The sequence below is a fragment of the Podarcis erhardii genome (genome assembly GCF_964252035.2).
Source record: "Podarcis erhardii genome assembly, chromosome: 4".
NCBI classification, from domain to species: Eukaryota; Metazoa; Chordata; class Lepidosauria; order Squamata; family Lacertidae; genus Podarcis; species Podarcis erhardii.
In genome coordinates, this window is record NC_138508.1 from 42,201,077 (window position 1) to 42,217,514 (window position 16,438).

Below are 16,438 nucleotides of genomic sequence, written 5' to 3' on the forward strand. Positions count from 1 at the left end.
TTTTTACAAATCTGCTGACTAATAAAATGGTAGCACCTTTTAAGTCAATTAAATTATTGTAATTGAAAAATCTGATTTATTAAAGGTTGCCCAACACACAAAATCCATCAGATGAGAGGCTCTAGGATCTGGCAGAAGCCCTGCTATGCTGGCAGGACTTGAGATAAGCCGTTGGCAGAGACACAGAGCTCATCCACACTTCCCAAACCTGAGGCTAGATATCACAGGACAAATGGCAGTGTGGATGAGCCCAAAGAGTGGAACCTTGGACTGTGAGATGATAGGCCTCTCGGGGTGCACAAGTGATTTGGGAGTTGCTGCTGGGTATATGATGCAGTCAGCAGAGGAGAGGGGATGAGGGGTGTGTGGAGGAGGGATGCCTGATTATTAGTCCATGCAGTATTCCTCCTGATGGGCTCAGGTGCATGCTGAATGTGTGTGGAGGCTCTCCTCTTTGTAATGTGGAGTTGTAACTTAGATTTGAACCTGGGACCTCCAGCATCTAAAACATAACCTGTTCCACCAGATACTCCATTAAACTGAGGCGATTCCTGTTAAGAAGGAAGTGCTGTGGGAGTGGCTCCCATGTCTGAGAATGTGCAGTACCTAATTTGGGAGGAGTTGTGCTCCCTTGGAAGGAAGAGGTTTGTAGTCTGGGAGTACTGTTGGATTTCAACTTATTACTTGGGTCCCAAGTGGCTTCTGTGGCTAGGAGTGCTTGTGCCCAGGACCAGCTTAAGCTGATTCATCAGCTACAGCTGTTCCTGGACGGGCATAGCTTTGCTTTAGTTGTTCATGCTCTGGTGACCTCCCACCTGGATGACTGTAATGCACTGTATGTGGGGCTGTAGCTAGTGCAAAACGTGACTGCTAGGATGGCAAGTTGGACAGATGGATAGGAATACAAGTCACTGGTTCAGAAAGTGTTGCACTGACTGCCAGTGAGCTACCGGAATCACTTCAAGGTGTTGGTACTAGCATATAAAGCCCTAGCTGGCTTGGGACCGAAGTACCTAAAATTTGTCGGAATCTCCGTTACGACCGAGCTAATAAAGCTCATCCTCCTCTGGTCGAGTCCTTCGGAATCCCCTCCGATGATAATTAACGACCTGAGCCTTTGATGAGGCCTCCAGGCACGTTCCCATTACGCAGAGAATCAAAGCAGCAGAAGTGATGAGATTTATGGCTCCATCACTATGAGTTTTATTACTAAATTATGCAGACAGAAAAGAAATACATTCTCTCCCTGTGAGAGCAGAGAACAACTGAAAAACAAAGGAAAAGGAAACCAGTAACGTCACATCTGTCTCCTGTCTTCCATGAGACTTCCAACAGTCTGGAATGTGTGGAATGCAAAACAGAGTCTTGTGACTCCAAAGCACTGCACAGTGAAAAACAGAAACTAACAAAACTGTCTTCTGCAACACCTCAGACTCATGACCAGCAGGTGAGGCTTTGTTGGTGGTGCAGCCACTGGGGGCTGCCTAGTTGGTGTTTACCTGTGACAAGGTTTTTTCTGTAGAATGCCCTTCCTAATGTCTTCTTCCTTATTCATTCTAAAGAGAAATCTAAAAACATTCCTCTTTACCCAGGCATTTGATGACACACTGTTCATGGAAACCCTGAGACCACTGTTTTTATGTTTTTAACTGTTTTTATTTTTGTTTTAAATATTTTATTTCAGTTGTGTTTGCCACCCTGGGCTCCTTTGTAGGGAAGGGTGGGATATGAAATAACAACAACAATATTCTCCCTGGCCATTATGTTGAGTGGTTGTGAAATTGCTCTTTTGCCTGTGGCATTTCCCTCTTGGAATCCAAACAGCAGCTAGGGGGTGAAATTCACCCTTTCCCCCATGGGTCTCAAATGCCCACCTCCTGGTTCCCAACCTCACGTCTTATACAGTGAGCCAAGGGAGAGTGTTGCTGACAGTGCATGTATGCAGCTGCTGTTGCTGTATGTTCTGGTCCATCCATTTGGCTGCTTGTCAAATAAGTATTTCTATCTCTGTGTGAGTTCTGAACTCTTGTCCAAGAAGGGCTGTGTGCACTCCCTACAGGTATCCTAACTAGGGAGCTCTGTTGATGCTGTATTGTATGTTTCTTCCTCCGTCCTCTTTTTGTATATGTACAGTGGTACTTCGGGTTACATACGCTTCAGGTTACAGACTCTGCTAACCTAGAAATATTACCTTGGGTTAAGAACTTTGCTGCAGGATGCGCAGCGGCAGCAGGAGGCCCCATTAGCTAAAGTGGTGCTTCAGGTTAAGAACAGTTTCAGGTTAAGAACAGACCTCCAGAACGAATTAAGTTCTTAACCTGAGGTACCACTGTATTGGTGCTTCAAAAATGTATCTGAGGAATATAAAGGAATTGAAACCTAGGGGGACCTGGGAGCTGCTAATTATGGGGTCAATATGCTAGCTGTGCCACTGGGGTTGATGGGAGTTGGGGATTAGGGCATCATTTTATGTGTTTTGCATATGTGTGTGTTGGGGGTATGCCCTAGTCATGGTGAGTTCGTTGGCTATGTGTGTCCTTGATTGCAGGAATCTCTATATGGTGGCATTTCCAGGAATACCATGTTGTGGTTGCCAGGTTCCCCTAAATTCCTGGGTCTAATAGGTGTTAAAACTGGCTGCCACATGAATTTAGTGTTGAAATACAGTGGTACCTCAGGTTAAGAACTTAATTCGTTCTGGAGGTCCATTCTGAACCTGAAGCATCATTTTAGCTAATGGGGCCTCCCGCTGCCGCCGCGCCATTTCTGTTCTCATCCTGAAGCAAAGTTCTTAACCCGAGGTACTATTTCTGGGTTAGCGGAGTCCGTAACCTGAAGCATCTGTAACCCGAGGTATCACTGTACAGGCCAAACCCCACTGTGTTCAATGGGACTTCATAGAATTGAAAGGGATGTTGAGGGTCATCTAGTCCAACCCCCTGCAATACAGGAGTATCAACTAAAGCATCCAAGATAGATGGCCATCCAACCTCTGCTTCAAAACCTCCAGTAAATGAGGTGAGCGTGCACAGGATTGCTTTTTCATTGCTTCAAGTCGACATTTGACTAAGGCTAGAGGACTCCCCATTACGCTTCACAGTCGCCAACTATATGTACTTATTTACTTATTTCACTGTTCTAAGCCTTCGGCCTTGCAAACCCAACTAAAGACTCGCGTCTCTCTCCTCCCCTCCCTTCACCCGTATAAGGTGAGTGTTTTTGTCCCGTGACACCGTCCTCCGGCAAATCTCATGGGCAAATTTCGAGGCGCTGTGCCTCATTGGCAGAGAGCTGCATAATCCCCACCCCAAATATGTAAGCCGTCTGCTCATCTCTTCCGCCCTTAGCGCAGCTCTCATTGGCAAAAACGAGAGAATGGAGTGCAGCTATTGGATAAAAATGACAAGGCCTGCCCACCTGACGGCTTCTCTCACGCTGTTTACTTCCGCTCTACAGAAACGGGCAAAGCGAAGGGCCTCTATTGGCTGCGGCGCGCGCGGGGGGCGGGCTCGCACGGCTTGGTAGATGCCTGAGCCCCGCCGCCCTGGTCCGCAGACTAGCTACGCAAAGGTTCGCTCAGGTGTCCGAGGCAGGAGGTGTGAGATACGCGCGCGCGAGAGAGCGAGCAATGTGGCCGTTTCTGCTACTGCTTCTTCCGTTGGTGGGGGTCTCCGGGGTGGTTCAAATCCCTCCGCACGAGGACGTGGCTCGGGTCGCGCGCTTCGTGGCGCACTCGTGCGATTGGGGCGCGCTGGCCACGCTCTCCGCGCAAGACCCGCCGATGCGGGGCCAGCCTTTCTCCAACGTCTTCTCCGTCAGCGACGGGCCGCTGGGGTCGAAGCAAGGCAGCGGGGTGCCTTACATGTACCTGACGCCGCTGGAGGTCTCGGTGCATGATTTGCAGGTGAGGGGACGGGCATTTCAGTTATTCTGAGATGAGGGAAGACCTCGCGACACAGCAGCTGCAACTGTCTGAGGCCGGCTGTAGTTGTTCAGTGTCCTGAAATGTACTCTGCACGTGTTCAGAGGCACTGTCGCAGGGCTGAGCTTCGTTACGGAAACAAAGTTCCGAAGCTGAGGCCTGGGGAGTTCTAAATCAAGTTTAGTCTTGTGTGTACTTCATCATTATCAATTACAATATGCATGTACAATTGTGTTATGTATATATATAGTGCCCTAAGAGGGCATTTGGTTTTTTCTTTAAAAAAATCCATAAAATTTAAATTATTTCAATATATAGTGACATAAATTATTTCTCCGTTTTATCCCATTCATTCTGAGGAGCATTCTTTGTTCCTCATTTCAGCAACAGCTTTGTGAGGTAAGTTAGGCCAAGGTTTTTGATTGTCTTGGTGTCTCCCAGCAAGCCATATGACTCTGCGCAGGGATCTGAATGTGAGTCTTCAGGGCCAAATAAAGTGTAACATGAAATGGGTCTCCTACATTAATAAATTTGAGAGGGTGGGATAAATGAAAATCCTGGAGTTAAGGGAGGTTTTTAGTCTTTCCCCCTGAGCTATCTTCCTAATAAAACCACATGCACACCCTCTTCCGCAGCTGCTGTTTGTCTTTCAGGGCAAAACATACAGTTATTGCTTATCATATGTTTGCCCTGTGTAATAACAACAGCTCTTAGAGACAATTTTGGGGAAGAAAAAAAAATGGTGCTTACCCATTCCAAAACTCCTGCCTGTCTGGGTAATTCTATGAAAATGTCAACATACAAGTGTTTTTTTTTTCATTTATAGTTAGCATGTTCTATATTTTTCTAAAGAACCTTGTCAGGATCTGCTTTGTGGGCCAAATTTGACAGGTGGGTAGGGCAACCATGGTTTAGCAAGCTCACCTTGGTTTCAACATCCCAGCTTGTGGCCAGTCCTGAGCTATAACTTAAGATCTAAACTGTAGGTCAGGAGCAGGGAACCTTCTACATCCTGAGGGCCACATTCAGTTCTGGGTATCATTCTGGGGCATACATGTCAGTGGTAGGGCAAGAGGCAACTGGGAGGAAGCAATGAATGTACCGGTAAATGTTACATTTGTACAGTAGTTTAGTTTCTACACATACTCTCGCACATCCCTCTCTTATCCTCCATCCAGACAAGAAAGAAGTATTATCAGAGTTCAAGGACACATTCCAGCCAGGGAAAAACACTCAATGAAGGTGTGAAGCAGTGAGGTGTGTGGCTTGGGGAGAATCCTGTGGGCCAGATAGCAAGGGCTGGAGGGCTGCATTGGACCCCCAGTCCCAATATTGCTCACCCCAGCTTTAGTTAATAAAATGTTACACTTAATCATACTTTGCTTTACTTAGATGTGGTGAATAACTATGTCTCCATATGCTTACTCTTCACAGTTGTTTCAATTTTGCAGTAAGGTTATTAGTATAGTTTCCTAATACATGTATGCAATTGATGACATAGAAAAATACTGATCTAATTGAAGCTTGGTAAGCATTGTTATGAATGGAAGGATTATTAACCTCTTTGCCTTCCCTTCTAAAGAATGCAGGAAGTTTAGCACAGCCTTAATCTGTACGTTGCGAAACTTGCATTCAATTGATGGAAACCAACTAATGGATATGTAACCAAATAAGATGAATACGAACTGCCATGGAAAGCTGGGTAGGGAAGTCTATTGTATAAGAATGAAAAGATGATCTGTAAATATAAATTGAGGAAAATGCATACACAATAAATAAATAAAAATCAATTGACAGAAACCTTCATACTCATTGGGGAGGGGATTGAGTATACCTGCAGTGTGAAAAGACTGAGGAGCAAACACTGCACAGCTATTGCAATAGTTTTGTAATCTGAGAATCTTTACATTTTCCAAACATTTTAGTTGGCCTGTGGTAGAAATAACACTAGCAATATATTTCTTGGAATCTATTAAATTTACTTTGTCCACTTCAGGTACACTTGTACATTAACAGCTTCTATCCGTGGGCTGTTAGGCTGCTGAATGAAAAGATAACAACAACTGACTTTCGGGTTTGGTGTGTGTGTGTCAGTAAACGAGGGGAATTAAGACTAAGAGAGCTGAGTGGGGGGTGCTCGTGTAATCTCACTGTATACAAGTGACAATACAGTATTTCAATTTCAATTTGAAAAACGTCTTTTGCACACAGAGAATTGTGACATGATTTGCAGGGATTGATTTGTAAATAAACTTACTGATGAACAAACCCATCTTCAGGGCGTCTTATTTAATTTGAGCAGCTCAAATGAGGTGTCATGGAGGTCTAAAAACAGCATGCCATCCATGTTCTCTCTAATTTGGGAATGAAAAACGTGTGCCCTTCAGGTGTTGTTGGAATCCCACTCTCATCAGCTGCAGCCAACATGGCCAATGGCCAGGAATTACAGGAGCTGTAGTCTGGTAATATCTGGAGGGCATTGCATTGGTTACCCCTACTCTAACCTGTGAAGCCACTTTATTACAGGCAATAACTAGTTTGATATGGCATACTTTGGTGTTAACAAAGCCGTGACTGCTAATAAATGCTCAGTTTTTCTGTAGGGCAGCAATAGAGATCTGTGGCCTCCAGATGCCTCTGGCCTACAACTTCCATCATCCATGACAACTGGTCATGCTCTCTGGGATGATGAGAGTTTTAGTCCAGCAACCTGTGGAGGGCTTACAGGCTCTTCATTTCTTCTGAAGGAAGCTCCAAATTATTTGCCTTAACATATGTTTTCACAGATACCTGAATACTCAATTCTTGGGCTTGTCTTCTTTTTTTTTGGAAAGAAGCACAGTGTTTGCTGTTCCTACACATTTTATTGTGGCCTTCCAGATCCCTTAAACACATAATGATATAGCTTATATGGTTCAATGAGTTTTTGCTACCTCCTTTAGAAACCCCAAGTGAATGTCATCAGGTCTTCTAAGCTTTGATTATTATTTATCTTGTTAGACTTCTCTGTTGAACTATCTGTTGTGGTGGTGGTAGTTGGCTATAACATGCCAATTTTGTCTCTTCGCTCCCACATACCCCAATATCCCATTTTGCCTAACATCCAGTGTGATGAAGAGATTGGAGAACTTGATTTTGCTTGGTCCCAATAAAAGTATTGGCCTACCTATAATTCAGGAATATTGCATGTTGATTCTGATATTTCAGAGTGGATTTCACTTGTATGCTGTGAAAATAGTCAACTGCAATATCACAAAACACTCCGACTTAGCATTGCTTCCCAAAATCTTGATATGGTTTAATGGACAATTCTGTTAAGCTTACTCAATAGCTTATTTCTTTTCAGAAAGTGGAAGGAATATCTCAACAAGTGTTGCCATCTCTTATCTCTTGTAACATACAGTACAGCTGTTTGGACTGCCTTCAGTCATATGGAGACATCTGCTTACAGATAACATTCCCAGTGTAACCATGATTCAGCTGTTTCTTGACTGTTTTTCTCCTGCAAATAAGTGCCAAATGTGTGGTTTTTATGCTTAAAATCATGTGCTGCTGAAACTTCATTTTTTTCTGGCTGAAAAATGAAACTGATGGAATTTCCCAAGAGGTCACTGACAGCTTTACAGCTTTGTGCCTGTAAAAAGGAGAAGCAGATTTTAACATTGTGTGACTTTTACAATTTCTCTGTATGACCATGACCCTTGAATTGCAAAGGATATGAAACTCATCCAGACACACAGTATCTCTTATTCTAGCATGGAAATGCTGATCAAGTATGCAGATCAGCTTGTTTTAAATGTGCTAACCTATTCAGCAAATCTAGAACATTTATGATATATATATATTTTGCCACTTGTATTGCAGGTAAATGCCAATGCCTCCCTAACAATGTCCTTGGCACAGACACCTTACTGCAAGAAGGAAGGTTATGATCCTCAGAATCCACTGTGTGCCCATGTGATCTTCTCTGGAATAGTTGAAAAGGTACACTGTGATATTTGGGCATACCAGAAGAATATAATGCTCACTGGCTGAGAACTAGAAAGCAAGTTTCATAACACTGATGATATATGCCTCTGAAATATACTTATTTTGAAGTTACCTTCCATGCATTCAAATAAATTATGAAAGGGGGAGTAGAGCTGTGTATGCCGGATGTGTGTCAAAAATCCCTGTTTTACCTTTACCTATCCCAAAATTGTTGCACATTCCCAGGTGTGAAGTGGGAACCAAATGCTTATATATTTCTCCATGCAGTCAGGAACACCAATTGTGTAGGGCTCCAAATCACATGAAATGGTCAGCACACATTCATCTAAAACTGTTCTGGGTGGTTTCCACAACCCTTCAGAAAAGATTTGGGGTGGACAAGGGGGTGATGGAGATGAGACAGAATGAAAGTTCCATTTCGCAGCCTGAAGTCTTTGAGCTAACAGAAATACTTTGTTGGATACTTCCCTATGTGTACTTACATGTCATTAATCCTATTGAACTCAGTGGGACTTAGGTTGAGTAGACATGCACAGGATTGCATTGCTAGGCAAAATCAAAGAGCTGTAACTTTCTTGAAGAAACCCCATGTGTTTTCTTGTTCCATGTATTTTGGGTGTGTTGAAAAATTAGGAAGTATTGTGTGAGCTTTATAATACCTGACTAACTTCACACAAATAGCATATCAGAGTATATGGGTCAAGTAGTCATGAAAACATCTTGGTTTGAATCCAGAGGAAGTTAGTCATACTTTTATCTCATTGATTTCAGAGGAACTGAAATGTGACTAACTTCCTCTGACTCCAACCCTGAGTATTCCTTGAATAATGTTTACATGTGCACTCTTCTCTCCCTTTTTCTTGCATCTTGAGATAGTTTGAAAGAAAGTACAAGATACTGTGGTTAACTAATATGTCTGTGAAATTACATATTTGGTAACTTGTTTGTTAGGTTCCGAATGGTACAGAAGCAGACTTTGCAAAGAAGGCTCTCTTCAGTAGACATCCTGAAATGGCTACGTGGCCATCTGGTCATAACTGGTTTTTTGCTAAACTAAACATCACCAACATCTGGGTCCTGGACTACTTTGGTGGAATCAAAACTGTGACTCCTCAAGAATATTTTAAAGCTACACCATAGTAAGTATTCAAGTTACATTGCTTGGGGAATCTTGTTTTTCAGCATCTGATTTCTTTATTCCACAGTACTCCTTAAGTGATCCTGAAAGCCATAGGATTTGAAGTGGTCACTTATTTTTATATATATTTTAGAGAGACCAAGGAAGCAGAGGGCTAAGAGCAGATCTTTAAGGACCCCAACAATTTGAAGGAAGGCAGCAGAAGAGCTCCTATGGAAATGCTGAAATACCTTTTAGATTGTAAAAGAGACATCAAAGGACAGAACCAGAGAGAACTAGGGTATCAAGGGCGTCAAAGAAGAACACAGCTATATATCTCTCACTGAAATAAATGGAACTTCAAAAGCTGAACCTTGGTTGCTTTAAAATGCTATCCAAAAGTTATGTTGGTTTTTCATCTAGTCCGGTAGTGTCTATTCTGATGGCCAGCAGCTCTGTAGGGTCTCAGGCAAATTTCTCTTCTAGTCTTTCAGAGAGTGGTCCCTTTTAATTTGAGATGCAATAAGTGAAACTTAAGACTGTCCATATAAAGCATGTACTCTACCACTGAGCTATGGAATATCCTCTGTACAGCAGGGCCTTGCAAGAGAAAGTACCAACACATTAAGACTGAACTACATACCATTTTAATTTATTTTTATTTTTATTTTTTCTTCTCTGTAGGCAAGGAAGATGCTTGAATGAAACATTGTCTACTTTTTCACTGGTCACTTTTGTAACAAGAAACCATCCAAAAACTGAGATAATCTTGTAGAAACTCAAAACTGCACATTCCTTTGGAATTCTAAGGGATTGCTTACGCCATTTGAGTGCAAAAAGTATGGATTCCTTGCAAAGGAAATCTTAAATTCTGTGCACAAAATTATTTAGAGTATGCAAATCTGCATACTATGCATAATTGATTCTGCTTTTGGGACTTTGATTTTTAAAGAAGCTATTTTTCAACAAGCTTATTTAGAGAAAAATACAATTGGAGGTACATCTCTGAAATGGAGAAAAGAGAAAAGAGCAGTGGAGAACATTTGTTGTTGAAGAAACATCCTGAAATGTTCAGCTATATTCTGGACTTGATCCACAGATTCATGTGTAGCATCATTCGCTGGGTGATTTATGCTGTCAGCTGACCATATTGATAAGGGATATGCCTGCAACCCTAATTCAGCTAGGGTCAGTTTATGCATATGTGTGCCTACAATACCAAGGCAATATATATTGGCGAGTGAAGTGCCAAACTTGATGTGTCTGTAGTAGTTCAGTAAAACTGCCCCAGTTATGTAGAAAGGGGGTGTCCGTGATTTAGTAGTAGAGCAGAGCACATGAGTGTGGGCACTAAACCATCTTTCCATCCACAGCTTACCTCCCTGCGGCATCTCTCTCTGAGTGCTTGTAGCTTAGCAGAGTTTGCTTGTAGTATTGGGGCTTAACTGGGAGGTAAAGCTACTAGGGTACAGACTGCAGGGTGGTAGGCCTTGGCTAGGCAAAGTGTCCTATGATTCTCAGCCATGTGGCCCTTTGCTGTTAAAATTGGACCCTACCCAGACCTTTCTTCTTATGCAATTTGGGACAGTTCTGTGTTTGAACCCATAGCAATGTTGCCACTATGTCTTATTTGACCTGATACCATATGACAGAACTACATGCTTAGCTATATTCACCTCTGTGCCTTATTTACTGCTTGTGCCAAAAAACTCTGAAGGCATCATTTGAACTTAACATAATGTCAGTTCCATTATGGACCATCGTTTTTAAAATCAACTAAGTTGTAGTCCTTGATTATAGAGTTTGAAACCCGATGCTGAAGTATTCTGTAAACCCATTGTTAAAGAAAGAATATGATTCTTCCCAGGGCCACAAGATTGATTGTTAACAGTCTTTAATTATGAGATATTCTTATGAGAGTACCACGCAGAATGCATTGATCATACGAAACCCTGTTGTCTTACCACAGAGCAGAAAAAGAATTCTAATACATAATGTTGAGCCATGTTCCCATACCCGGTGCCCTTCAGATGTTGCTGGACTACAACTCTATCCCTGACCAGCTGGCTGGGGCTGATGGGAGTTGGATTCCAACAATATCTGGAGGGCTGCAGGTTAGTCACCCCTGGGGAAGGCTGATGTTGAAGGCATGTTGCTGTCTCTCTTGATGAATATTGCTTGTTTTGTGTTGAAAAGTGTTCTGTCATAGCGGATACATGATTGAAATCTGAGGAGACCAAGCTGACATGACAGAAGAGAAGTGCAAAACCCACAAAGGGTAGTGTGAATCCTGCCAAGGACTTGTCACTTTAAAGGCATCAAATGTCTTTGATCACATTCTTTTCTTCATCCACAATTGTTAAGGTATAAGATAATTAGAAATTTTTGGTGGCTGTTCTTGCTGTGTTGCTGTCAGGTTAACTAAACAAGTTAGGCCTTAGTCATCAACATGTTTCCTTCGAAGTAATCTTCACTTATTTGTAGAAATAACTTTTCCTACCTCTGATGTGGCTACAAATGGCTTGCATATTTTTATCTTGAGAAATTACATAATTGTGTTGCACATGGAAGTTCTAGCTTCCATAATAAATCCATAGTTAAACAGTATGGAAATAAAAATATATTCTTGGAAATGAAGTTACTCTGTTTCTTATTAAGTGTTGTATTTCATATTTGGCGGGGGGGGGGGAGGAAAAGAGGAAAATTTCTAATAGTGTAAATTGTCTGAAAGTGTGTAAAATGTGTGACTTAAAACTTACAGCATATTTTCCAGTTGAGATTTTCTGATGCCCGCCATGATTTTTAAAGAAAAACATAGATTTTATTGTGAAACTTAAATCCGATAACTACTATATAATCTGGTGTTTTTCCTCAGTGTGTGCTTCTAGTTTGCAAATTTTTTTTTATTTTTTTATTTTTTGCTTTTGTACTAATTTGGTAAGTCATTTCAGGAGAGTCTGATTTGGCTTAAGCAGTATGATTTAATGCTTCCCTCTTTTATATTGACTACTACCTCGGTTTCATATTCATAAAGGTAAAGTGGCAAGTGTTGGGAAAAGATCCCCTGATAGATAAACCATTTAAACTAGAGGATAATATTTCTGGAAGCAGCCAGTGGGAGCAGTCAGCTGCAGTCAGAAGTACCGATGCCGCCGAAGAGCATGAAAAGAGTCTACTGGATCAGGCCAATGGCCCATCTTGTCCAGCATCCTGTTCTCACAGTGGCCAACTAGATGCATATGGGAAGCAAATTATTCGTAATACGCAAATGCTGCACTTTGAGGCAGCTCACTTGCCTGATCTCTCCCAATCTAAACACTATGGAGTGTGCGCGTGTCTGGGGAAGAAGAAAGGTCTAAATATTGCAGGGGTTTTGTGGAAGCACAAATTGACTTTTTGCTTTGCACAGACACATACTGTGTCTGTGAAGGATGAGCCATCCAGAGGTTTCTACTCCTGTATTGGTGTTCCCAACTACAGCATGTTACCTTTCCCCTAAAGTGAGAATGGCCTGCTCAGGAATCTTACTGTGATTAGTGCTAAAAGCTGCACTCTGCTCCCAGTGACCTTGCTAGGGCAAGCGGAAGCATGATTGTTTTGCTCCCCCTGCTTCCCTTGCCTTTAAGTGCCTAATTATATTGCCATTCTGGTTTGGATTTTCTCCTGTGACAAAGGTTACGCAACTGTGTCACAAGTTCTCATTGACAACATTATTTTGTGTCTGCTCCTGTTCTTGATTTGAGGCAAGGAAGAATCAAAAGGAAATGAAGAAAAGGGATGCTTCGCTTAAGGCAGTGGAGTTTCCCAGCAGAAAGCTGGATATTATTCATAATTGTCATATCAGTGTTGAACAGAAGAGGGTGCCATACACTGTTAGATTATTTTGTTTGATCAATGAAGTTTTACAGCCTTTACTTTAAAATAGGTTCACTTTTAAATGGAATCTAGGCACCGATTTTCAGTGAGAACAGAAGGAATCTGGGGTGCTGGTGGCCTCTTGCATTAAACCTCACTCACTTTTGCTATTCATTTTTTTGACAGTATAATCTTTTATTGGAATACGATGGACCCCTCTAAAGTCCTTGCTGGAAATAACGTTGAGGATTGATTCTCGTTATGACCTCAGTTTAACATAAAAATATATCTTTATTGGTACTGCATTCCAAAAGCAGTCCAGCGCTGTAAGGGAAGGGCTGTAGCTCAGTGGTAGAGCATCTGCTTTGCATGCAGAAGGTTTCAGGTTGGGTCTCCAGCACCTCCAGACAGAGCTGGAAGAGCCTCCTGTCTGGAACCCTGGAGAGTTGTCAGCCCATGCAAACAATACTGATCTAGATGAACCAGTGGTCTGGCTCTGGATAAAAGTAGCTTACTACATTCCTTGGATCCCACAGTAGTGCTGTTCAGATGTTCAAAGAACACAAGGAGGCATAATATGTGTAAAGGGTGTGCCCTACTCACTGCATTGAGTGGGAAGATCTGAGGGTGGGATCCCAAGTGTGCTCAGTTGAAGTTTCTGCTTAAAAGTCCCTAAAAAATCAGAAGACCACTTCAAGTAACTCAGAGCAGAGCTTTCAGTGCACTTGCCTCTGCTCCATGAAACAGCATCCCTGCTGAGATATGACAGGTGCCCTCTTTCTGTACAATTGAAGCATTTGCGACCAGCTTTTCCATCTGGATGAAAAGGTCTACCTTAAGTGTTCATTTTGCATTGCTTTTAGAGCTCTCATTAGTTGGTTTTGTGTATTGTTTTAAAAATTATTTTAGGTGCTTTTATGGTGTGTATGTAAATTGTTTTGAGGCATATGTAAAAGGGAATTAAAAAATAATTTTTATGTGATTAGTAACCATGATAATAAAGGGTTCCTGATTGCAAAGTGTAAGCATGAATGAGCTTAGAATTGCCTTTCAGGCCTTCCCAGTCAACATGGGGGGCGGGGTTAGGGGTAGAGGGAATGGGAATAGTGGCCCTGTCCTCCCTACACATTTTATACCCTTGGTGCCAGATTTAGGGCCATGTGGGTGGTTCCCCCGCACAGGGCACCAAGCCAAGGAGGCACAAAACTATGACATAGTGCCCTTGAGAGCATGCACAGAGCAGAAGGTGAAGGGTGGCGGAGGACACTAAATTTTGTCCTTGCTCAGGGCACCATATTACCAAAGTCCACCCCTGATATTCTCATGTGTTCTTTGAACACTTGATCAGGGCAAAAGTTAACTTAAATTCAGCACTAGACTCCTAATAGGAAACCCTGGATAAGAAAGTGGATGATAGCCATAGGTGAACTAATGGGCCCATAGTAAATGATGGAAGGGGGTTAATGTACCCCCAGTAACCTATTCCATGCCCCTTAAAAATGTGAATAAAAAAAATTAGTCCTGTATCATGAGAATGCTAGCTCCTGTGTCAACTTGGAACAGAGTTAACCCCAAGGTAAAATTAACTCCTGGGGTCTGAGAGCACCCCCTGCCTCCCTGGGAAGTGATTTGTAATCTTTTAAAAAAACGTACAGAGAGGAATTCCCTTTCTTGTTCTAGAAAAACTGAAAAAGCCTACTCCTGTGCTCTAGAAGTGCTATAACCACAACAATTAAAATCTGCAAAATGCTGAGTTGTATCTCTGTTCCATTTTTAGAAGCTGCTGGGAATAAAATGGACTCCAGTTGCTTTAGGTGCTTGATATTTTAATTTCCAATGTGTTTCAATAGGGGAGAATCAGTCCCATTATCAGGTTCTCAACCTGTGGGTCCCCAGTGTTGTGGGACTACAACTCCCATCATCCCTGAGCTCTGGCCTTGTTAGCTAGGGGTGATGGGAGTTGTAGTTCAACAATATCTGGGGACCCCCAGGTTGAGAAAGGCTGGACTATGTTTAGCTTCCTGAGGAGGAGGACATGGAACATCATAGTACAAGCCTGCACATCCCCAACAGCAGTGGTAAAAAGGGGAGTCCTTGTGCCCACCAGGCCTAACCAACATGGTCCATGCACTTCTTTCAGGCAGTGTGCTTGCTGAAGGGAGATGGGCTCTGCTGAGCAGGCTGTCATGGGCCAGAAGTCAGCTTCACCTGCTGAGTGACTCCACCTGCTGCTGATCAGCCTTCTTGCTCCTGATGAGAACCAGCTGGCTCCAGCTTTCTTAAGCAGGGTTTCTAGCCTCAGTCAGTTGCTAGAAACAACATTCGTTGTTTCTGGCCAGACCTTGCTGCTGCTTGCTTTTCATGAGCTTGGACTCTTGGCTTTCTTGACCCCCGGACCGTCTGACAGGCAAGTACCCCCCTGAAACTTGACTGGTTAACTGGCCTTGCTCACCACTCAGCTCTGTTGTGGCTGAGCAGCATGGGACTAACGGGCAGCGTCACTGAGTCCATATATATATGGCACTGTCTGCCAGCAGTGCTGTTAGCTGAGACTGTGTGGTGGTGGAGGATCAGTAGCTCTGCCCTTCACCAAAGAGGCTACATAGGGGCCTGGCAGAAATGATAGGCCGGCAATATGGAGGTTGAGGCTGCCAGGTGAAAGGACTTCAGTAGGCTCCTTTCCATTTCTAGGCTTATTCCTGGGGATAAGGCAGCCCAGGCAGATGTGGACATAGGCAACTGAATGCCAGGTATCAGTGGGGAGAACATGAGCATCTTGGCCCACATTGCAAGCATGTTTTTTTCTTCTGTGCTTCAGAGTCCAGAATCTCCCAGACAACCCTCAGAAGGTCTTCATACTGGATCTGTCTTCTGTACCCACCTTGAAAGTGGGGTGTGGATATGGCCCTGTTGCTCTGAAGCCTGCTCCCATCTTGGGCCCTGCCAGTTGTCCACCCTGGGCTGTGGGTTCTTCCTTTACTGAGCAATATGCCTCAGATGAAACTCTTGCTAAGTCTGCATGAGATCAAAGTCAGGTGCAAAAGAGGCAGGGAAGGTAGATCTTATATTTAAAATAAGGAACAGAGTACTCTTGCTTTCAGTACCAAAGTTCAGTGCTACCGTATCAACCTCCAGTCCCAGTTTTCTTTATTTTAGCAATGTTCTTTATTTTATGGGAGGGATCCTGACTTTTTATTGCTGTTGTTAAATGCTTGGGAGTACAAAACCCTTGCTGATCTCTACTGCAAATTGCCCAGAGATCTACTAGTATGTCCTGACCTACCTTCTTCCCACTCTTGGTCTAAGACAGGGGTCAGCAACCTTTTCCAGCCGTGGGCCAATCCACCATCCCTCAGACCATATGGTGGGCTGGACTGTATTTTTTTTGGGGGGGGGATGAACGAATTCCTATGCCCCATAAATAACCCAGAGATACATTTTAAATAAAAGCACACATTCTAGTCATATAACAACACCAGGCAGGCCCCACAAATAACCCAGAGATGCATTTTAAACAAAAGGACACATTCTACTCATGTCAAAACATGCTGATT

The 16,438-nt window shown here is 42.9% G+C and overlaps 1 protein-coding gene across 1 annotated transcript; it reads left to right on the top strand.

Moving 5' to 3' along the window:
* Positions 1 to 3,510: 3,510 nt before the first annotated feature.
* CREG1 (cellular repressor of E1A stimulated genes 1) lies at positions 3,511 to 9,052 on the top strand (the record flags this gene model as incomplete). Its single annotated transcript, XM_081858554.1, is given in 4 exon segments — positions 3,511 to 3,558; positions 3,560 to 3,904; positions 7,787 to 7,906; positions 8,864 to 9,052. Coding segments are annotated over 4 exon segments (687 nt in total). The 5' UTR covers positions 3,511 to 3,525.
* Positions 9,053 to 16,438: the final 7,386 nt, after the last annotated feature.